The sequence below is a fragment of the Aulonocara sp. 'chitande type north' Nkhata Bay genome, linkage group LG3, assembly GCF_057382095.1.
Source record: "Aulonocara sp. 'chitande type north' Nkhata Bay isolate Kocher_YH1m ecotype deep benthic linkage group LG3, A_spYH_male_GT1.1, whole genome shotgun sequence".
NCBI classification, from domain to species: Eukaryota; Metazoa; Chordata; class Actinopteri; order Cichliformes; family Cichlidae; genus Aulonocara; species Aulonocara sp. 'chitande type north' Nkhata Bay.
The window spans coordinates 12,859,276-12,883,121 of record NC_141346.1 but is presented as its reverse complement, the minus strand read 5'-3'; the positions used below and the strand labels follow the sequence as shown (position 1 = coordinate 12,883,121).

At 43.6% G+C, this 23,846-nt stretch overlaps 2 protein-coding genes and 1 pseudogene across 2 annotated transcripts in view; all 3 read left to right on the top strand.

Annotated features, from left to right (window-relative positions):
* LOC147334018 (CXADR-like membrane protein) overlaps positions 1–23,846 on the top strand; it is a 262,370-nt gene that overhangs the window by 133,070 nt on the left and 105,454 nt on the right. The window lies entirely within an intron of this gene.
* Positions 13,241–14,359, top strand: LOC147334025 (uncharacterized). Its single transcript, XM_086287736.1, has one exon. The coding sequence runs from the start codon at positions 13,241–13,243 to the stop codon at positions 13,967–13,969; it is 729 nt and encodes a 242-aa protein (XP_086143862.1). The 3' UTR covers positions 13,970–14,359.
* Positions 14,094–15,758, top strand: LOC147334024 (uncharacterized; annotated as a pseudogene).

Here is a 23,846-nt window from a genome sequence, read left to right as displayed (position 1 = left end):
TTGTTTTTTAATGAATTCATTTTGATCCACATGTTCTGCAGCTGTTTTCCTGTTGATTTGAAGTTTGTATTATGAAATCCTGATAATGTTAAAGCATTAGTTATATTTGATGAACTCTGTAACGTTTGTCTTATTAAACAGTGTAACTGCTCCTGAAGGTTTTTCATGTTCGAAGTAGAATGAAGGGCCATGCTCCAACTGATGTTCAGCCAGTATTTTAATCTTCTTTTCACCAGCAAACACCGTGAAAAACTGGTGAAATGATCAATGAAAAACACGGATATTACATCAGGAGAACAAAAATTCAAATAAAACATGCACACAAAGTAAATGCACCAACATACCGTGTGCGCCTTTCTACTGAACATTAATGAGCAATTGTAGTCCATATCTTCAATATTTCCACCTTTTACACAAGCCAGCATTCTCTTTCTGGCTCGAGCCTTCAGTCTCTGGTGACATGTGCGCTTAATTGAGCATCACCCCAAAGCATGCGCACCACAAAGCGTCACACTCAGGCCCACCAGTAGGTGGCGACAACACAACATGAATCCAGATTAAACACCAAATTTTGAACATTGCAATCACATAATAATTACATTTCAATGCGACAGCTACAAACAGTTTGGTGTGAAAAATGAAGAAATGGTCTCAGAACAAGTAGTTTGAGCCCTGATTTCTGATTCAAACTAATTTAACTGTTTTCAGTGGTACATGTGGAGGTTTATCACAGGAGGAGACACACCGACACATATTTCCTTTCAATTTGGTTTTCTACTTGTTTTCTATCTTTTTAGTTAATTAACTGATTTTAATTCTCAGATTTTGCCACCTAATTCATTATTTCCAAAGATATGCACGTGGCACAGTAACAGTATCTTTAGCAGTAGCTTGGGACCTGACGGTAAATGTTTACTTTGTCTCTCTGAGATTTACTGATAGAAAACTTTGCAGAGAGAACAACACAGTATGAACAGTCTTCTCACAGGTACTGATAAAGAAACAAATATAGAGTTTCTCTTAATTTTGCTTCAGTTTGTTTTCTTTAATCTTGAGCTTCACATGTTAAGTTTACAGATGGTGAGCTTAAGTTGCCAGAATGTAATGTTCCTACAAAAATACAGGCTAAGTGTGTACCCGTGTTAGTGAAACTAATAAACAGTCATGAGTCTCTGCTTCTCACCTTCCGGTGTTACACTCTCAAGACTCCGGGCGGAACACATAGGTAAATGCAATTCCGCTTGCTACATCCCTTTTCTTTTACAAAGACAATGAACTATTCATAAGTTGAGAACTCAGTTTGCAACTGGAACAAAACTTAGACATGACATTTCTTTGTTGGACACCATTTTCTTCAAAAATGAAAATTCTGTCTTCCACTTACTTTTTTTTAGTGTTACTTTTAGTCATTTTTTCCATTTTGTTTCTCTTTTCCTTATTTTTTTTCTTTCCTTCCAAACAAGTAAACAGATCACAAAGCCATAACTCAAAATATTATCGCAGATGTTTTGCTCTGTTCTCTAACCAGTAAACAAATCACAACATATAACTCACACACTGCATACATAGTCCTTCAGATATCCAGGTTGTTGTACTACCCGTCCTGACCTGGTAGTGCTGTTTTGTGTGTTGTCTTTGCTCTGTGTCGGCACAGTAATGTTCTGTCCCTCAGGCTGGAGATGTGCTGACATGTCTTTTTTGACCTCCACAGCTCGCCTCAGATGGCGACGATTTCTTCTGAGGACTCTGCCGTTGTCCAACTCCACATCATAGGATCTGTTTCCCAGAGTGTTACACACTCTAGCTTTGGTCCATAAGTTGTGTGGTTCAAAAGGTTGGACTCGCACCAAGTCTCCTGGGTTTAATGTGTCCATGTCCTTCGCTGTCTTGTTGTAGTACTTTGTTTGTCTCTTTCTGTTTTTCATCAGTGCTAACTTGTTGTCAGTCACTTTGGGTTGCAACAATCTGTCTCCTATTGGGAGGAGTGTCCTCGTCCTCCTGCTTAACAGTCTCTGTGCAGGGCTGGTAGTTAAACCTTGTGGTGGGGTGTTTCTGTGGTCCAATAAGGCCAAATATGGATTTAGTGTCTCTTTCTGTTGTTTTACATCCACAGACCGACATATGTCACGTGAAGCGATGTACTTTTTGTTGTGGTCGTTCATACCGTGCCAGTAGACACAGTCTCTAGCTCTCCTGAGGCACCCTTCTGTGCCGATGTGTGTTGAGTGAATTCGCTGTGTTATATCTGCCTGCAGTGCTTCTGGAATCACCACTCTCTCTCCCTTGAAGACCAATCCATGCTGTGTGCTCAGTTCATCCTGCAAAGATTGGAACTGGGTTATTTCAACAGGTACATCTTTCTTACAGGCCGGCCACCCCTTTTGTATTGTTTTTATCAGCGTTTGTAGTGTGTGGTCGGTTCTTGTCCCTGCCCGTATTCTGTCCATGCTTTCTGTTAAAACAGGTACATAGTCTACCATGTTGACACATTCTGTCTCCAGCTCCGTCTGGCTTTTGATGCTATCCTGCAGGTAGGCTCTACTCAGCGTATCAGCAAGTAGCATGTCGCGGCCTGGAACATATGTTATGGTTATATCATATTTTTGCAGCCTTAATAACATCCTTTGCAGTCTCTTAGGTGCATGTAACAGTGGCTTTTTAATAATGTTCTCGAGTGGCTTGTGGTCTGATTGCACTCTCACAAGACGACCATATGTATATTGGTGGAATTTCTCCATCCCAAACACAATAGCTAAACATTCCTTTTCAATTTGTGCATAACCTCTTTCAGTGAGCGTCAGTGCATGACTTGCAAATGCCACTGGTTTCCAATGTTGAGTCAGAGCTGCTCCCAGTTCTGTCTCGCTGGCATCACGCTGCAGCGTCAGCTCTTCTTCAGGGCTGTAATATTTCAAAACTGGGACTTGTGTTAGTTTTTCTTTCAGTCTTTTAAATGCATCTTCCTGCATGTCTGTCCACTCCCATAGGCTGTCTCTGTGCGTCAGTTGTCTGAGAGGCTCACAGTCGTCTGACAGATGCTTGTAAAACTTTGATAAATAGTTGACCATTCCAACTAGTCTCTGCACCCCTTTTATGTCAGTTGGTGCTGGCATCTCTGTGATGGCCCGTACCTTCTCTGGGTCAGCTCTCAGCCCTTCTGCTGTGAGTAGATGTCCGATGTATGGTACTTCCTGTCTTCTAAGCTTGAGTTTTTCCACATTTAATTTGATGTTTCTCTCTCTGCAGCGTTCCAGGAAAAGTCTCAGGTTTCTGTCATGATCCATTTCTGCCAACTCAGTCGTCTCTCCTTTTCCAGTGATCAGGATGTCATCAGCAATGATGTATGTGCCTGGCAGGTTCTCTAACGCTTGCATCAGTTTGCGCTGAAAGACCTCTGGCGCTGGGCTGATCCCCATCGGCATTCTCAGCCAACGAAAGCGACCAAATGGTGTTGCGAATGTCGTGAGATGGCTTGACTCTTCTGTAAGCTTCACATGCCAAAAGCCATGTTTCACATCACAAACTGTGAAAACTTTCGCTCTTGACACATCTGGCAAGATGTCATCTATTGTTGGTAACGGGAAGTGACTACGCTTCAAAGCTTTTTTGAGTGGTCTTGGGTCAATACATATCCTGGGTTTGCCATTTGGCTTCTGCACTGTCACCATCCCACTGATCCAATCAGTACTACAATCCACTGGTGCTATTATTTGTCTTTCTGTAAGGCTCATCAGTTCCTCTTTCAGTGGTTTCATCATCGACACTGGGACTGTGCGTTTTGGCAGTTTGACGGGCTGCACTGTTGTGTCGATTTCCAGCTCATATTCACCTTGCAAACATCCATCTCCTGTAAACACATCCTGAAACTCAGTCTTTATCTCTTCCAACAACCATGCGTTTTTCTCTGATGGAGCTGTTGTCACTGAGCTGTCCAAAGCACAGATGTTATCATATTTAACTTGTATTAAATGGCCTGTATTTATATAGCGCTTTACTAGTCCCTAAGGACCCCAAAGCGCTTTACATATCCAGTCATCCACCCATTCACACACACATTCACACACTGGTGATGGCAAGCTACATTGTAGCCACAGCCACCCTGGGGCGCACTGACAGAGGCGAGGCTGCCGGACACTGGCGCCACCGGGCCCTCTGACCACCACCAGTAGGCAACGGGTGAAGTGTCTTGCCCAAGGACACAACGACCGAGACTGTCCAAGCCAGGGCTCGAACCGGCAACCTTCCGATTACAAGGCGAACGCCCAACTCTTGAGCCACGATCGCCCCTATTGTATTAGCTTCATCGCTTCACTAGCTGTTCTCCCAAGTAGAGGTGGGGTGGCTGTAGCTCAGGTGGCAGAGCAGGTCAGCCACTAATCAGAAGGTCGGTGGTTCGATCCCAGGCTGCCTCCTGGCTGCATGCCAAATATCCTTGGGCAAGATACTAGCCCCGTGTTTGCCTACTGGTGGTGGTCAGAGGGCCCGGTGGCGCCAGTGTCCGGCAGCCTCGCCTCTGTCAGTGCCCCCCAGGGCAGCTGTGGCTACAACGTAGCTTGCCATCGCCAGTGTGTGAATGTGTGTGTGAATGGGTGAATGACTGAATGTAGTGTGAAGCGCTTTGGGGTCCTTAGGGACTAGAAAAGCGCTATACAAATGCAGGCCATTTACCATTTTTTACCATTTACACTTTTTGTTTTTTCTTGGGTTTGTCAGCTTGACCTTACACTTTCCTAATGGACACAGCCTTGACTTATTGTACATCACAAGAACCTTGTCTGTGTACTCCATTTTGATGTTCGGGTTCAACAAGTTGATGGGAATAACGTTGCAGGTTCCACTGCAGTCAACTTGAAACTTGACCAGGCTGTTGCCAATCATCATGCCTGCAAGCAGCTGCTCTCGTTTTTTCATGTCTGATTCTCTGATGTGGTTCACTTCTACTGCAGTCTGTGTCATAGCTGTGACAGTCATTATGTCCTCACAGGAATCCGAGTCCTGCTCCGTCACTGTGTGGACCTTTTTTCCATTTTCACTCTGTCTGCTTTTACTCCTGCATGCTATAGCAAAATGATTTTCTTTGCCACATTTTTTGCATTTTTTTCCATATGCTGGGCATTTTGATTTGAGTCTTTCATGTGCTCTTCCACAAAATCTGCATGATATCTCTTTATCCAGTCTTTTTCTCTCTTTTTGTTTTACTGCATGCGGTTCCTCTACAGCCTGTCCCGCTATTGTTTTGTTGCATTCTCTTGAAATCTCCATTGCTCTACAAATATCTAGACATCTGTCTAATGTGAGGTTCTCTTCTCTGAGCAACCTTTCCCTCCAACTGGAGCTGTTCGTGTCACAGACAATCCTGTCTCTGATCAGTGAGTCTTTTAATTGTTCAAAGTTGCAGGTGCTCGCCGGCATTCTCAGGTCCGTAACATATTTATCAATATTTTCTCCTGGAGCCTGATTGCATGCAAAAAATCTGTATCTCTCGACAGTCTCATTAACTTTGGGATTACAGTGTTCATCGATTTTTCTCATCAGCTCACTTACTGTTACCCTTGCCTCAGCTCCGATCAGCGTTCCACAGAGCTCCCTGCCCCGTTCCCTGATCAGATAGTAAAACAGCTTCACTCTCGCCTTTTCCTCAGCATCCGGCAGAGCTAGTTCCGTGTAGAGGGTAAACTCTTTTTTCCATGTTTTCCACGCTTTAGACAGGTTCACTGAATCCATACTCCACTGTGCTGGTGGCTTCAATCCATCCATCGTAGACGCCGCTGCGCTCTTCTCGTCAGCGTCTCACCTGCTGTCCTGAGCCGTTAGCACCTCCGAGGCTAACTAGCCTAGCTGGACGCGTCGATACCGTCCGCTCAAACTGTTGTCTTCAAAGCGCGGTGTGGATCACTCTAGACCCCGCTGCCACCATGTTTCATCTTGTTCTCTCTATAAACTTCACAAGATGCTCGGTTGAACTTTCCCTCCTCCGAGGTAAACTTTTATTAAACTCTTAATAAACAGTCATGAGTCTCTGCTTCTCACCTTCCGGTGTTACACTCTCAATACTCCGGGCGGAACACACAGGTAAATGCAGTTCCCCTTGCTACAAACACAAATGATTAAAACTCCTAAAACTAAGTAGATTATGTTTCTCTAAAATATGAGAATGATGCCAGGGCTGCACTATTTTGCATAAAATGAGAATCACAATTTTTTTGCTTAGAATTGAGATCACGATTCTCTCACGATTTTCTTTTCCAATATAAATATTTATTGCACTTACTCCGTAATTTCTTTGTGCCTGGGGGAGTTTGACGGGTATGGGGAAGTGCTGTATAAGGTTCCCGTTATTGATGTTTGGGTGGTTGGCGGGGACGGATTTTCTCTTGTCATTTTCTTGGCCTTTACAGCTTTGTTATATTGCACTTTATGGTTGTAGAATGACCACTCGGTAGCTTTCTTGTAACGCTGCTTTATTGAACGTGTATCCAGCATGGGTTATAACAGCACAACAACGTGTGTGACAGCTAAGACATAGAACAGGATATAGACAGCCCCCTGCCACAGAGCAGGTCCTAGTGGCGTAAAGCCATAAAGCCCAGTACATGACATCTCCCCCCTTTTCATGTTATGTCCAATAACAAACCCCAAATAGAACAGCAATGACACAATGATAATAATAATAATAATAATAATAATAATAATAATAATAATAATGGATTGGATTTATATAGCGCTTTTCAAGGCACCCAAAGCGCTTTACAATACCACTATTCATTCACTCTCACATTCATACACTGGTGGAGGCAGCTACAGTTGTAGCCACAGCTGCCCTGGGGCAGACTGACAGAAGCGAGGCTGCCATATCGCGCCATCGGCCCCTCTGGCCAACACCAGTAGGCAAGTAGGGTAAAGTGTCTTGCCCAGGGACACAACAACCAGGACAGAGAGCCCAGGGATCGAACCGGCGACCTTTCGGTTACAGATGCGATTCCCAACCCCCTGAGCCACGGTCGCTCGCATGATAACATGCGACACTATGATAGCCTCAGGGCAGTTCTCTTAGGGTCGAGCACAAATGGCATACTGTCAGCCTGAAGGGCAGTGTCCACAAAACAGGAGCCATGAAACACGGCAAACCTTTAAGGTAATTAATTCAACCAGGTAACAGCAGTATTGGGTGCAGCTGAAAACATAAGTGCAAAACAGCAACAATACAACATTCCCACTCCCCAGTCCTTCCTTCTGTCCTATCACCCCAATGTCTATAGATCCAGCCTGCTGACTGGCTTGCGTACCCGGCCGCACCTCGTGCTTAGCAGAGTCGGTACGTCAGCGTGAGTGGGTGCGACTAGACTAGGGGCCAAATGTGGGGTCTCTGGAATGGACGCACCAGCGCACTGAGATGACGGCTCCTCAGCATCCACAGTGGGTGTTGGAAGGGGTTGTGGCGTAGCCCGTGGAGATGGTTCGAGGCGGAGATGGCGGCGGTTCCGTCGCAGCAATGCACCTTGGGGTGTGGCAACGAGATAGGACCTCGGAGTGACGCTCTCCTTGGAGATGATGGCCGGTGTTGCCCAAGCCTTCTCCTGGTCCAGCTTAGTTAGGACAGCATCCCCTGGATGAAGTGGAGGTAGGGGCTTAGCACCATGGCGGCGGTCGAAGTAGAATGCCTGCTCGGCCTTCTGACCAGCATCCCTTCGTTTAACTTCTCTTTTGTTTGGCCATTTAGGTAGAAGATTCTTCTCCAAGGTAGGCAGGGTTGTCCTGATCCTCCTCCCCATAAGAAGTTCCGCTGGGCTGAAGCCTGTAGTGGCACAGGGAGTAGACCTAAAGCACATTAGCGCTATCAGTGGGTCGTCGTGCTGGAGGATTTTCTTTGCAGTCTGTACTGCCCTCTCCGCGTGACCATTTCCCTGTGGGTGGTGGGGACTAGACGTTATGTGGGCGAAATCCATCTCTCTCGCGAAGGCCTGGAACTCAGAGCTGGAAAACTGAGGGCCATTGTCACTCACCACCACGTCAGGGATCCCAAACCTAGCAAAGGTCGACTTCAGTTTCTGAACAACTTGGCCGCTGGTCGTGGATGGTAGGTGAAGTATTTCCAGAAACGTGAGTAGTAGTCCGACACAACGAGATAATTATTCCGGTTGTGTTCACAGAGATCCAGGGCTATCCTTTGCCATGGACGATCTGGCAAAGGTGTGGAGATGAGCGGCTCCTTTGTCTGTGTTGGCCTCTGGGCCAGACATGTGTGGCACTGCAGCACTACATTCTTTAACTCAGTGGAGAGCCCCGGCCACCACACAGATGAATTAGCCCTATCCCTGCACTTGGTGAGGCCTTGGTGCCCTTCATGTAATTTGTGTAGAATGGCTGTTCTTTGTGACTTTGGAATGACGATTCTGCAGCCTCGTATAACCAGGCCGTCAGCCTCTGATAGCTCGTTTTTCACTTTCATGTACGCTTTAATGTGTTTCAGCGTGTTTCAGCCTCCGTGAGGCGTCTAGAGCAGTAGGCAACAGGTTTCCACTCTGCGCCATGAAGCTGAAGCAGCACAGCCCCAAGCCCGTAGCTACTAGCGTCGGCAGATACGGCTGTGAGTCTGTTGACATCATAGAAGGCGAGAACAGGTGCTGATGTAAGCGCTCTCTTTATGTTCTCGAAGGCTGCCTGCTGTGGGTGATCCCAGGTCCAACTGTTTTTGCTTTTAAGCAACTCGTACAGTGGCTGGCATATTGTGGCAAGAGCAGGAATATATCTGCCCAGGTAATTAACCATTCCTAGGATCCGTTTAAGCTCTTGCACATTTTCTGGTGACGGCAGCTGAAGAATGGCGCTCACTTTCTCAGGGTCTGGCCTGACCCAGAATGGTCGATCAGGTGCCCTAGGAAGCGAAGCTGGCTCTGTCTGAAGGAGCACTTCTCTCGGTTGAGCTTCAATCCTGCTAGCTCAATGCGCTGCAGCACCTTCTCAAGTCGAGTGTCATGTTGTTCCATGGTGGCCCATAGACCAGGATGTCATCCATAAAGACCTCCACACCTTCGAGCCCCTCTAAGGTCTCCAACATCTTTCGCTGAAAGATCTCTGGTGCACTCGTTATCCCAAAGGGCAGCCTCTTAAAGCAATACCTGCCAAATGGCGTGATGAATGTCGTTAGTTTGCAACTCTCGTGATGCAATGGGATCTGCCAAAATCCACTGGCTGCATCCAGCGAGGAGAAGACCGTTGCACCACTCAACCTGGACATCGTTTCCTCGGGGGTAGGCAAGATATAGTGCTCTCTTTTGACAGACTTATTCAGTTTTGTCAGATCAACGCAGATCCTGGCCTTTGCTGTGGTCTTCTTCAAGACAGGCACCATTGGGGCACACCATTCCGTAGGTTGGGTCACCCTCTCAATGACACCATGGTTCTCCATTCTTTTTAGTTCCTCCTTCACTTTCTGCAGCATGGGGAAAGGCACACGGCGTGCCGTATGCACCGCGTATGGCACAGCATCGTCCCTTAACTGAATTTTGACTGGCTCAGTTTTTAGTGTTCCGTGTTCACCGTAAAGTGGTTGGTTCCTGGTGGGTGTGATCGTTGCTTCATCAATTCTTCTCACCAGGTTCATCTGCACTGACAAGGAGCGGCTGAGAAGGTTGCTGACTCTGTGTCCACGAACCACATACACCTTGGACAGGTAGTCTTTGCCTTTATAACTTATTGTGGCTTTTAAGTAGCCGAGACATAACAGCTCTCCTCCGGGGCTATCTAGAGGGCGATCTGAAGGCTCTAGCGTTCTCTTATGAGCAAGAGTGTGCAACGTGTCCTCATTTATGATAGTGACATCTGCTCCTGTGTCAATCTTAAATTCTATTGGAGCAGAGTCTAACAGTAACTGCACAGTCCATGCTTCACTATTTCTGTTTGCATTACACACTGAGCCTAGAAAATATGAGGCCTGCTCTCTTTTCTCTGTCTCTGTAACCTCATTCACTGATCTGGTGTTACGACACACCCTGGCCCAGTGTCCAATTTTTTGGCATCCATGGCAAACAGATTTTGCTGACGGGGACCTTTCATCCCTGGCATGCTGTATCTTCCCACATTTACTGCATTTTCTGTAACGCCCCGCCCATTTTGTTTTCGCGGGTAGCCTACCTTGCTGTTGTTGTGATTTCCAGTCCATGCTTTTCCGTTTATAACCGTGCCTCCTGTACTGAGCCTCCCGCATCTCCCTGCAAGCTGACCTGCGCTGCGACCTCCTCTGACTGTCTGACGATCTGGTTCATTTGTGCCAATGTGAGGTCCTTCATCAGCTGTAGCCTGCGGGAGAGGTCCTTGTCTCGTATCCCGACCACAATACGATCGAGGTCCTTCATCAGCTGTAGCCTGCGGGAGAGGTCCTTGTCTCGTATCCCGACCACAATACGATCGCGGATATTTTCCTCTTTACATGCACCAAACTCACAGTGCTCTGAGAGGTCATACAGGGCTCGGATAAAACTCTCCGCCGTTTCGCCTGGCCGCTGGACTCGCTGGTGAAAACATGCTCTTTCATGTATAGTGTTCCGCTGCGGGGAAAAATACTCGTCGAACTTCCTCATTACGACGGCGAAGTTGTCACGACTTTCATCGGCGGCGAAGGTGAGTGACTTGTAAATGTTCTCTGCTTCATTTCCCATCGCGTAGATTAGGCAGCTCACCTGTACCTGTCCTTCGTCTTTGTGGAGTTTCGTTGCGATCCAGTAGCGCTCGAAACGCTGTTTCCAGTCGGGCCATTCTGTCGGCTTATCGAAGGGGAAGCCCGTCGGGGGATTAAACTTAGCCATTCTGCTGTTTTCTCCCCTATGGCGTTATTCGGCGATGGTCCGGGCCACTTCTGACACCATGTAGAATGACCACTCGGTAGCTTTCTTGTAACGCTGCTTTATTGAACGTGTATCCAGCATGGGTTATAACAGCACAACAACGTGTGTGACAGCTAAGACATAGAACAGGATATAGACAGCCCCCTGCCGCAGAGCAGGTCCTAGTGGCGTAAAGCCGTAAAGCCCAGTACATGACAATGGTGACGTTTAAAGTGGTTATACAAATTCGTAAAGTTAGCTTGCGGTGCTGCTACTATGGCAAAACACAGCTTGCAAATGATATCTTTTTGACTCTCATCTTCTTTGAAACCACAAACCTTCCACATGGAGAAACGAGAACCTTTTCTTGGAATTAATGTTACAGTGGGGTTGTCATTCTCACCACCATCAGAGCTTTTCCTCTGCACTCATTGTGGTTTCTCCCCTCCGGCAGTTTCTCTCACGTGCTCCTCGTTGTTTTTTCCCCTTCCAGCTGGCTTCTGTATCACGTGGTATAAGGCTCCGCCCTTGTCATTTGTTGAGCGTGAAGAGTGAGCGCTTGTTTTCATGCAGATTATGTCCCGGAGCAAAACGCGGTACAATCGTCATCTTTTTTTTTCTTTTCTTACATCGTTGTCATTTGGAAATGAGATTGCACATAAGTATGAATTGAGATCGTGATTTTTCTAGCATTTAATTGTGCAGCCCTAAATGATGCCATCGGACAGATATGACATAGGCCACAGACCTTCAAAATAAAACAGGAAACATGAGACACAGACATGACAATACAAACTTGATAACATAAGACACTCAGCATGAAACACAAAGGGTGAGGAAACTTAAATACAGGGGAAGAAAATAAAAGAGAAATCTAAAGAACAAATGAACTTCGCTGACCTAAAGAACTTAAACAAACTCAAAACACTGGTTCAAAAGACCCAGGAACGTGACAAATGCATAAATAACTGAGCTGCTGAAGCAGGTATATAGTGCTGAATTAACTCAAAACGATTCAGATCAGCCTTGACCGTCTTAGCAATCTTCTTTACATACTTGTCCAATTTAAGACGTAAATCAAAAATTATTCCTAAAAACTTCTCATCTTACTAAGTGAGTTGAACAAGATGATAAAATCAGAAATACAGGCTTAAAATACCATCTGGTATTCATTGCATTACATATGTGTGTATATGTGTTAGTAGGATTAAAACATTCTGTGCTTATGTATGTCATTTTAATTACTGTCGCCTTTTTCTGAAACAAATCTGTTTACTACACCTTCTTGTTTCAGAAACACCTAAAGAGGAAAGTCTCTATTGTAGTCAGGCACAGCTAAATTCTGCTTGTGAGTTAACCTAGCAAACCACACTGTGTGTTGTTAACACCTTAAACATGTACCTCCTCATGCCAATTCCTCTATGATTTTTGACACCCGTATATGGAGGACAACAAGAGCCACGCACATCAAAATAAAGAATTCTGTGCTTAAATAATGAATTGTAGAATAAATTCTCCATTTGTAAAATAATTCCACATTAACATAGTGAGTTTCGAAATGTTTTTTAAAGTCCTCATTACCATCCTAGCTCCCCTAGGATGGTAATGAGGTGCTTGAAATGTTGTAGGTAGCTGAGTTTATACTGCTACCATTGAGACTGATCGGGACTCCGTCTTTGTGGATCTATGGAAGTCCATATATACAGGGTGTAGCATCCCCTGGGTAAAGGTGGTGATGTGCAGGGGGGTCAGTGGTTTTTCCCTTTCAAGTTCTTGTAGGCAACTGATGAATTTCTTTTTGTAGTTGCTTCTGGGGTTTCACCTTGAAGCTTCATAGGTATTGTTGTCACTGAGGAGTTTAGTCATGTTTATTTGCTCTGCTACTTTTTGTCAGGGATAAAGTACAAATATATACTTTTTGTGTCCCAGCTGAGTAACAGGAGGAGAAGAGTCTGGTGGTGCAGCAGAGGAACAATTTCAGCCATTTGGACTCAGCTCAGCCACTACAGAGGAAACAATGACTTCAACACAAAAGGTGAGAAAAACATCACAGTTACACTGTTATTGAAACTGTGTGTACAGCTGGTTGGTTTTTAAAAACCTGTTAACAGCAGCTTTATCTTTTCCATCCTGGGCTCCTCCATATATACAGAATCTACATTCACAACCAAAAACCACAGAAGTTGCAAAAAAATACGAAGATCATATTTTCTCTACATACATTGAAACAACAAAATCATCAGTTGAACTCAAACTTTTTTTCTGAAGTAAGAGTTTCTTTGATGATCAATATTTCTTCAATAATGTCATTTTCATTACAACTCTCATTGTAGCACGTCATTGTAATGTGATACTATCACCAGAAGGTGGTGGTAACACACCAACAATGTGTTTTTTTGACATGTTTGATTCCACCAATGGAGGGAGTTTCAGTTTGTTCCACAACTGCATTTCACTCACTGCCTCTGTTTGTATCTCTGTCACTGCAGGACCAACATGGAGCAAGAAGTCAGCGCTCTCAGGAGGCTGACAAATCTCACAGAAGAAAAGGAGAGAAAACCTACAGCTGTGATGAGTGTGGGAAGGATTTTACCCGGGCTGAACACTTAAAACGACACCAAATCATCCACAGTGGAGTTAAACCTTACAGCTGTGAGTTGTGTGGAAAGTGTTTTACCCAGGCTGGGGGCTTAAAACGACACCAAATCATCCACAGTGGAGTTAAACCTTACAGCTGTGAGTTTTGTGGAAAGTCTTTTACCCAGGCTGGGGGCTTAAAACGACACCAAATCATCCACAGTGGAGTTAAACCTTACAGCTGTGAGTTGTGTGGGAAGGATTTTACCTGGGCTCTAAGCCTGAAAACACACCAAGTCATCCACAGTGGAGTTAAAGCATACCTCTGTGAGTTGTGTGGAAAGTCTTTTACCCAGGCTGAAACCTTAAAAACACACCAACTCATCCACAGTGGATTTAAACCTTACAGCTGTGAGTTGTGTGGGAAGGATTTTACCTGGGCTCTAAGCCTGAAAAAACACCAAGTCATCCACAGTGGATTTAAAGCCTACACCTGTGACTTGTGTGGAAAGTCTTTTAAATTTCCACATCAGCTGAAAAAACACCAACGGATCCACACCAGAAAGTAACTCTACAAGTGCAGTAACTGTGAGGATGTAGTTAGTTTTTTTTGTCTTGTAATTGTAACCTGATTGTTTGGAACAAGTCTGATCAGTAAACTTATGGAGTTATACTGAATGAACTGTTTGGAAAATGAAGACTCATTTTCTCTCAGTAAGCTGAGTGTTATAATGTAAACAGTAAAGTGTAATTGGACGTTGGCAGAGATGCTCTTTGTTTCAGGCGACGTTCAGGATAAAAACGTTGAAGGAATTCCCTGACTTACAATGTCTTTGTTTAGAAGTGGAGCAAAGCACATGGATCCATTTCTCAACCCTGTCGTCACTGTGGTGGTGGGAAAGAGTTTCTCTGTGATCTTTGTGGAAAAACCTCCAATCATCAACGGGACCTAAAAACACATCAACGTAGACACACTGGAGACAAAATGAACTACTGCAAAGAATGTGGGAGAGGCTTCCACACACCAAGTACATTAAAAATACATGAACTCTTCCACAGTGGGGTCAAAAAGCACATCTGTGACCAGTGTGGGTCATCCTTCACCACTGGACGTGGGCTCAATGAAAAAGCATAAGGGAGTCCACACAGGAGAGACACCATACAAGTGCAGACACTGTGACAAAAGCTGGTCACAATCAGGTCATCGTAACAAACATGAACGTACACACATGGAAGTGAACTTCAGCTGTGACCAGTGTGACAAGAGTTTCAGGAATCTCAGTTCATACTCCGAACACAAACGATCCCATGCTGTAAATAAACTGTTTCACTGTTACCAGTGTGCAAAAACATTCACTTCATTATCTGCTCTGTGCAAACATCAGCCTGATCATGCAGGACTGAAATCACTGGATCACAATGAATCTGAAGAGAGAGAAAGATCCTCTTCTGGTTTCAGGGTCAGACTTAAAAGCCTTGAGATCAGGCTCCACAGAGTTCAGATGGAATCTCCTGTAAAGAGTGTCAGCTGATGTCACACTTGGATCTGATGAGGTAGCTCTGATTTCTGGAGCTGCAGTGAATAATCCTGAATGCTACATTTAGGAAGCTGCATGTATAGATATGTATATCAAGTTTATTTTTTTTCCTTTGAGGGATTTTAATTCTCTAAAATGTTATCCCTGTTACATTTTAATCTTTGTTCCCTTAGGACACAGTAGTGTTTAGTAGTTGTATTCATTTTGTGTTACCTAAGTTAAATTTCAATCCTTCATTCATATTTAATCTTTTGCTGAGGTAAAATCTTCTCTTAAGTAATTTTTTCCCAAAACTACAAATGTTTTCACAGCAGTTGCTCTTAAAACTTCCAAAATGAACTAAATTTGTCCAAAAGCTTTGAAACAACACCTGCTGTGACTTTATGTCCAGAAAAAATAAAATCAATCTAACCTGGTTTTGGGCTGTACTTCCATGTAATACCAGTTTGTACCAGAACATGAAGCAGTGAGTCAGTGTAACATTTATTTAATTAGGCAAAGACCACATTCATATTCACAGTGGCAGCAAAGAAATGTTGAAAGTTAAAAACAGCAGCACACATCAGGACCATTTTAAAGATCACAGGTGACTACTTTTACTTAATTCAAATTCTTTCACATTTTTGGCTCCTCCTTTCACTTTAGTGTATTTACTATATCCTTGAAGTCCACATGTTGTTTTTTAATGAATTCATTTTGATCCACATGTTCTGCAGCTGTTTTCCTGTTGATTTGAAGTTTGTATTATGAAATCCTGATAATGTTAAAGCGTTAGTTATATTTGATGAACTCTGTAACGTTTGTCTTATTAAACAGTGTAACTGCTCCTGAAGGTTTTTCATGTTCGAAGTAGAATGAAGGGCCATGCTCCAACTGATGTTCAGCCAGTATTTTAATCTTCTTTTCACCAGCAAACACCGTGAAAAACTATGGTGAAATGATCAATGAAAAACACGGATATTACATCAGGAGAACAAAAATTACAACTCAAATAAAACATGCACACAAAGTAAATGCACCAACATACCGTGTGCGCCTTTCTACTGAACATTCATGAGCAATTGTAGTCAATATCTTCAATATTTCCACCTTTTACACAAGCCAGCATTCTCTTTCTGGCTCGAGCCTTCAGTCTCTGGTGACATGTGCGTTTAATTGAGCATCACCCCAAAGCATGCGCACCACAAAGCGTCACACTCAGGCCCACCAGTAGGTGGCGACAACACAACATGAATCCAGATTAAACACCAAATGTTGAACATTGCAATTACATAATAATTACATTTCAATGCGACAGCTACAAACAGTTTGGTGTGAAAAATGAAGAAATGGTCTCAGAACAAGTAGTTTGAGCCCTGATTTCTGATTCAAACTAATTTAACTGTTTTCAGTGGTACATGTGGAGGTTTATCACAGGAGGAGACACACCGACACATATTTCCTTTCAATTTGGTTTTCTACTTGTTTTCTATCTTTTTAGTTAATTAACTGATTTTAATTCTCAGATTTTGCCACCTAATTCATTATTTCCAAAGATATGCACGTGGCACAGTAACAGTATCTTTAGCAGTAGCTTGGGACCTGACGGTAAATGTTTACTTTGTCTCTCTGAGATTTACTGATAGAAAACTTTGCAGAGAGAACAACACAGTATGAACAGTCTTCTCACAGGTACTGATAAAGAAACAAATATAGAGTTTCTCTTAATTTTGCTTCAGTTTGTTTTCTTTAATCTTGAGCTTCACATGTTAAGTTTACAGATGGTGAGCTTAAGTTGCCAGAATGTAATGTTCCTACAAAAATACAGGCTAAGTGTGTACCCGTGTTAGTGATTTAACTGAGGCAGCTCAACAAAGCCAGTTCTTCTTTGTATTAATTGACTTGACAAAACCAACAAACCCAGGTGAGAGATAAAGGGTATCACAACAGTGGTTATCTGTTTTCTCTTATTTTGATCTAATACAGGGGACATTAAAGTCACTTTAGCAAAATGTATTTTAATAGTTGAACGTTATTGGCAATAGCTGTTACGGCCCTGGCCGTCTAGAGTTTTTTTTCTGTGCTATGTCTTTAAGTATCTACAGGTCCTTCCTGATAGGAGAGCTGGCGGTGGGTTATTGGTCCCCTCATCATGTGGCTGTTTTTAAAACATCCCTCACCAGCAGTTGTTGGCGACAGCAGGTGACAGCAGCAGCAGACCCATCCTTGGCCTCCAAACTTTGTGACATTCGTGTGTGTGATCCTTAAGACCTACAGAGCTTTGGACATAGTATGTAGACACATTTTCACTTGTAAATAGTAAACTGTAAATAAGCACTGAAGCAGAAGAGGAGAGCTGCCTTAATATTCTCCTGTTTATTTCAGTTAGGGAGTTAAGTGTAGCATGTGTCCTTTGTTTGGTTTATGTTTCACATAGGGTTTAGACAGCACCTCCTTTCCTGACTTAGCTTGTTTTGTTGTTGCTTTTTTTGGGAGGGGGGGGGGGGGCGTGTTATTTCGGGCTTTGTTCATCCCAGAGTAAAGTTTTTCAGTGTAGACACAAATGAACCACCGCTCACTTCAAAGATTGGCTTCTGACTATGGTTTTTGGAACCAGGGTGGGGTCACTTCCTTTCCAACCCTTATGTTATGTTTCTGTACCCCTAGACTGGGGCGTAACAATAACCTACAAATATGACTGATTGGTTCTCTTATTTGAGCCCTGTGAGCTGAAAGTCACCATATTTTCATCAATCAACAAAATGCAGTGAATGAACAAAAGATAAATCAATAAGTGGTGTAAACACCTTTTGCCTTCAAAACAGCATCAATTCTTCTAGGTGCACTTGCACACAGTTTTTGAAGGTAGGTTGTTCCTACCAGCTTCCTCACATCCTTCTCTCTCTTCATGTAAACCCAGACACACTCGATGATGTTCAGGGTTCTGTGGTGGGCTGTACTATCACTTCCAGTACTTCTTGTTCTTCTCTACACTGAAGATAGTTCTTAATGACTGACTGTATGCTTGGGGTCATTCTCCTGCTGCAGGATAATTCAAATTCACTGAATCATCATTTGAATAGAGACAAATACATTCTTACTGCTCAGTTGCAGCTGCGGGTGACACGGGAAATTTTTACCTGCAGAAAAAATTGTTGCTGCAAGAAGAACAGAGTGTAATCAGTGTTTATTAGTGGTGTCCTTTGGTGTACTGCAGTGCTTAGGATGACGTTTTACTTCAGTGCAGTTCAGTGATGGATGGAGGGAATTTTATTGTAGTCACAGAGATCCATAACAGGGAGCAGGAAAAGAGTTCCACTGGATCACAATAATAAAGTCTAAGAGAACAAGATGTATTTAATTTTATCCAATCCAAACCATCTTTATTTATAAAGCACTTTAAAATACCCAGCACAGGACCAAAGTGCTATACAGTAAATCAGAATCAGAAAGGGTTTTATTGCCAAATGTTGAGCAGGTTTACAACATTAGGAAATTGCTGAGGTGCTTAGTGCAAACATACTGTCATAAATAACGCTTAAATAGACATGAGAAAAAAAACAAGAATAAGAATTAAAAGTGCTAAGTAGATAGATATATACACGAGTGCAGGTGGTGATCAGTGCCAAACATGGAATGATGCAGTGAACACAGCGTAGGGTCATGTGTTAGTGGCGGGGACAGTCATACGGTTATTGTTCATGTGTCCAACAGCAGAGGGGAAGAAACTGTTCTTATGGCGAGAGGTTCTGGTGCGAATGGACCGGAGCCTCCTGCCTGAGGGGAGCAGGTCAAACAGACTGTGTCCAGGGTGAGAAGGGTCAGCTGTGATCCGAGCTGCACGCCGCAATGTCCTGGAGGTGTACAGGTCCTGCAGAGATGGGAGTCTGCAGCCAATTACCTTCTCAGCAGAGCGCACAACACGCTGCAGTCTCTGTTTGTCCCTGATAGTGGCTCCAGCGTACCACACGGTGATGGAGGAGGTGAGGATGGACTCGATGATTGCAGTGTAGAATTGCATCATCGTCCGTGTTGGCAGGTTGAATTTCTTCAGCTGCCTCAGGAAGTACATCCTCTGCTGGGCTTTCTTAATGACGGAGGTGATGGTGGGCTCCCACTTCAGGTCCTGGGTGATGGTGGTACCTAGGAAGCGGAATGAGTCCACAGAGGTGATGAGGGTGTCAGTCAGGATGATGGGGGGGAGTGGGGCTGTGTGCTCCACTGTCTTCTGGGCATTCAGCACCAGGTTGTTGTGGCTGCACCAGGACACCAGACGTTCAACCTCCATCCTGTAGGCAGACTCATCCCCGTCCGAGATGAGTCCAATAGCGGTGGTGTCATCTGCAAACTTGATTAGCTTGACAGACTGGTGGGTGGAGGTGCAGCAGTTGGTGTATAGGGAGAAGAGCAGAGGAGAAAGAACACAGCCCTGAGGGGAGCTGGTGCTGATGGTCCGGGAGTCCGAGACATTCTTTCCCAGCCTCACATGCTGCTTCCTGTCCGTCAGGAAGTCAGTGATCCACCGGCAGATGGGATCAGGCACATTCATCTGGGAAAGCTTGCCTTGGAGATGGTCTGGAAGGATGGTGTTGAAGGCAGAACTGAAGTCCACAAACAGGATCCTGGCGTAGGTTCCTGGGGAGTCCAGATGCTCCAGGATGAAGTGTAGGGCCATGTTGATGGCGTCATCTACAGACCTGTTGGCTCTGTATGCAAACTGCAGGGGGTCCAGGAGGGGGGCCGTGAGGGTCTTGAGATAGGAGAGAACCGGGCGCTCTAATGACTTCATGACCACAGATGTCAGAGCCACGGGTCTGTAGTCATTTAGTCCAGTGATCCTAGGTTTCTTGGGCACAGGGATTATGGTAGAGGACTGAAGCAGGCAGGCACATGACATGCCTGCAGTGAGGAGTTGAAAATGCCAGAAAACACTGGGGCCAGCTCGTTTACACAGTGTCTGAGGGTGGCAGGAGACACACCGTCTGGGCCGGGAGCTTTTCGAGCATTCAGACTCTTAAACTGCTTCCTCACATCTGCTTCATGAATATGAAGAGTTGTGGTGGGAGGAGGTGGTGTGAAATCCTCCTTTGTGTGGGGTGAGGAGGGGGGTGTTGTAGGTGAAGTGTTTGATGGTGGTGATGGGGGAGAGGTGGGGGAATGTGTCCAAAGTGTCTCTATTGTTGGGGCCGTTGGAGGCGTGAAAGCTGCCTGATGGCTCGTCAAAACGGCAGTAAAAGTCGTTAAGGGTGTTGGCAAATAGGTTAAGAACGATAGAATAAAACAAAACAGTAAAAAAATAAAACACATAATACATCAAAATTAAAACAGCATAGAATAAAAAAAACACAGAAGAGGTCTGTCTTATCTCAAAAGGCATGTTGTTCCACAGTTTTGGAGCTGCTACAGAAAAAGCGTTTACGCTCAGTCCCGGGTACATTCAGGAACAGCTGATCAGCTGACCTGAGAAAGGCGGGTATATACGGCTGTAGCAGCTCAGAGAAATAAGATTAGACTAGGCCATGGAGGGCTTTAAAAGCAAATAAAATAATTTAAAAGGAATCCTAAAAAGAAATGGGCAGCAGGTGAAGTGAAGCTAAAATAGGGGAAATGTGCTCAAACTTTCAAGCTGCAGGATATTGGACGCTCTGTAGATGTTTGAAGCACTGACCCCTATATAAAGTGCATTACAGTAATCCAACCGAGTGCTAACAAAGGCGTTGATTACTGTGTCAACGTGCCTTTGTGAAAGAATTGGCTTTATTTTAGCTCGCTGCCTGAGCTGAAAGAAGCTTGATTTTACCACTGCTTTGATCTAATTGTCAAGTTTCAGATCACAGTCCACTTTGACCAGCAGGTTTGTGACAGTTGGCTTAACATACTGGGCCAAGGTATCTAAATATACATTTGGTGTCTCAGTGGGGCTGCCAAAAACCATCACCTCAGTCTTTTTGTCACTGAATTTCAAAAGGTTAAGAGACATCAAAGCCTTAATGTCATCAAGACACTAAAGTAATGGCTATGAAATAATTGCCTTTTTTCTGTAGAGTGAAATGCAATGCTGTGTTTTTCTCAGTATAGATCCAAGAGAGAGCAGATACAAAGAAAAGAGGAGGGGGCCTAGAACTGAGCTCTTTGGGACACCACACAAGAGAGGAGTGGAGGACGAAACATGGTCAGAGGCTGTGTCCCAATTCAGGGTCTGCACGCTTGAAGTACGCGCACTACGCGCACTACGCGCACTACACGCTCTACGCGCACTACGTGTACTACGTACGACGCGTACTATAAGTACGAGAATATATATATATATATTGAATATTACTTAAACTCTCTTAAATTAACTTCCAATAAAAAAAGGTTTATCATTGATTGAAATTCATTCAGAAATGTTTAACGAATGAGCTGTCACAACTTTCAAGTACAAAGTTGTTATGAAGTCTGTCACATCCCCCCCCTTTTTTTTTCTTTTTTCTTTTTTTATCCTTTATTTATTTATCCTTCTTATTTCATTGTACTGTATATTGTTACTCTTATTTGCCTTGTATGTCTACTGTACAAACCAGAGGTGTGGACTCGAGTCACATGACTTGGACTCGAGTCAGACTCGAGTCATTAATTTTATGACTTTAGACTTGACTTGAAAAAATGTTGTAAGACTTGTGACTTGACTTGGACTTTTACACCAATGACTTGGGACTTGAATTGGACTTGAACCGGTTTACTTGAAAAGACTTGATATTTTACCCCAAATATAAAATTTAACATGCATATTATATAGAGATTGAAAATGTGACGTCATTCACTGGTAGAACCGCAAAGGATTCTGGGAACTCGTGGCAAGCGGTACTAGCGCACGCAGGCTTTCAATTAAAATCAGTCACACAGCGATAAAAAGAAACACAAAAATGTCAAGAAGCTGTTGTATTATTAACTGCAATAGCCGGTCGCATGACAGCCACGGGAAGCCGACGGGTAAAGAGATCGGTTGTTATCGGATTACGTCGTTGAAGAGAAATTGTTCGAGCCATGTTTCCGAAGTAACAAAGACGCGACGGATGGTCTGGATTGCAGCCATTCAAAGACCAAATATAACGTCCCAGAACTCTCCAGCTCACAGGTTAGTCTGCTCCAAGCATTTACACGAAGGTCAGTGTTTTTTAGTACTTAATACGTCATTTTCATAACATAATTAGTGATATAGGTTACAAGCAAGTCTGGCGCTGAACAGAAATTGTCGCGCTATGCTCCTTTGTTTATTGTGCATAAATAGTGAATTGTCCTGACACAATATTGCGTTTCGCTTCTGTTATTATGGTACATTGACAAAAACATATACTTTTATTCACAGGATAAAACAGGTTTTTTGTATCACTAATTGCCCAGTACGATTATGTATTTATGACGACGATTTGTGAGACTGGTAAACTTATGATACGTACGATGGTCTTTCGTTCTACACGGTGCATTTCAAGGTCCTGCACCCATCCGGCGGTAAACTGTACCTGGGCTTGTTGCAGTGACCGGAAGTTACTAAACTTCATGAGTGTATGCACTCACTCCAAGAACCGTATGATTATAAATATGCATATAAATATGCTAAGATGAGATAGCTGACTTCATCTAACTAGCAAATGTTGTCCAGGCTACGTTGGTGATGCAGTTTTTTTTAATGTGTATGATATTTTTGTCATGCGATTTTAAAGCTGGTCCTACAACCGCATCCAAGAATAACATGCAGCTTATCTCAGAACTGTCGGTGAAAATTATTCTTGGAGCTAGGTTTAATTGAGCTGCATTTTAAAGAGGTGCAATTTCACAATTTGTGTATATTTTCTAAGTTCACTATTTTGTCATGTGTTGAGAAAAACACAGATTTTAAAATTACATGGTCTAATATTTACATTTAGCATAACTGCAACATTGTTTTTTCTTTTTTTTTTTTTAAAGACTCGAAAGGACTTGAAATTCAAAGTTTCAGACTTGTGACTTGACTCGGACTTTTACACCAGTGACTTGAGACTCGACTCTGACTTGCCTGACATTACTTGAGACTTGACTTGAGACTTGAGGATAAAGACTTGAGACTTACTTGAGACTTGCAAAACAATGACTTGGTCCCACCTCTGGTACAAACTGAACTGGAATGTCTGACTGTTCGCTTTATGATTTCCATAAAGTTTCGAAAAAAAACAAAAACCTCTTCGGCCGCTCCCTTCTGCCGTATTTTGCGGCAAAATTCTCCACACCCACCGCCGCGCTATGAATTGTGGGATATATGGGACCACGAAGCGTACAACGGACCACGCATGATATTTGGGGAAATCGATTGTGCATTTGTAGTATGCATTTGAAGTACACTTCGAATTGGGACAGCCGTCGTCGCATGGCGGTGAGGTAACCGCACTTAAAATGCGTACTTCAAGTGTGCAGCCCCTGAATTGGGACACAGCCCCTGAATTGGGACACAGCCACTCACCCCCTCCTTCCTGGCTCACAGCTTTTTCTTCTTCTTGGTTGGCAACCAATGTTAAGGCGCATTACCGCCCCCTGGCTCACAGCTCAGTGGACATTTAGATGAGAAAATATGTATTTGACACATTCAAGAAAAAAAAATAAAAATAAAAATAAACAAAATAAATGTTTATATTTTGGTAGGAACTTGCTTTATTTTAAAAATGTTTTTGCTCATTTTTGCTCTATAAAATAGTTTATTTCTTTTAGAATCACTCATCTTAGCAGTAGGATTTACATGAAAAGAGAAACAAATTAAATTTGAGTGAAAATATACATTTTTGCAATGTCTGGTCAACTGACTCAGTGAATCAAATTACTCAAATTCGATTCGCTTTGGTGAGTGACTCATTCAATCTCGATTCAGTAAAAAGAATCTAATTTACCATCACTGGAATGGAAAGGACTGGAAAGGCGC

Excerpts from the sequence above, each read along its gene's own strand:
- LOC147334025 (XM_086287736.1), top strand. The coding sequence starts at position 13,241 with ATGGAGGGAGTTTCAGTTTGTTCCACAACTGCATTTCACTCACTGCCT.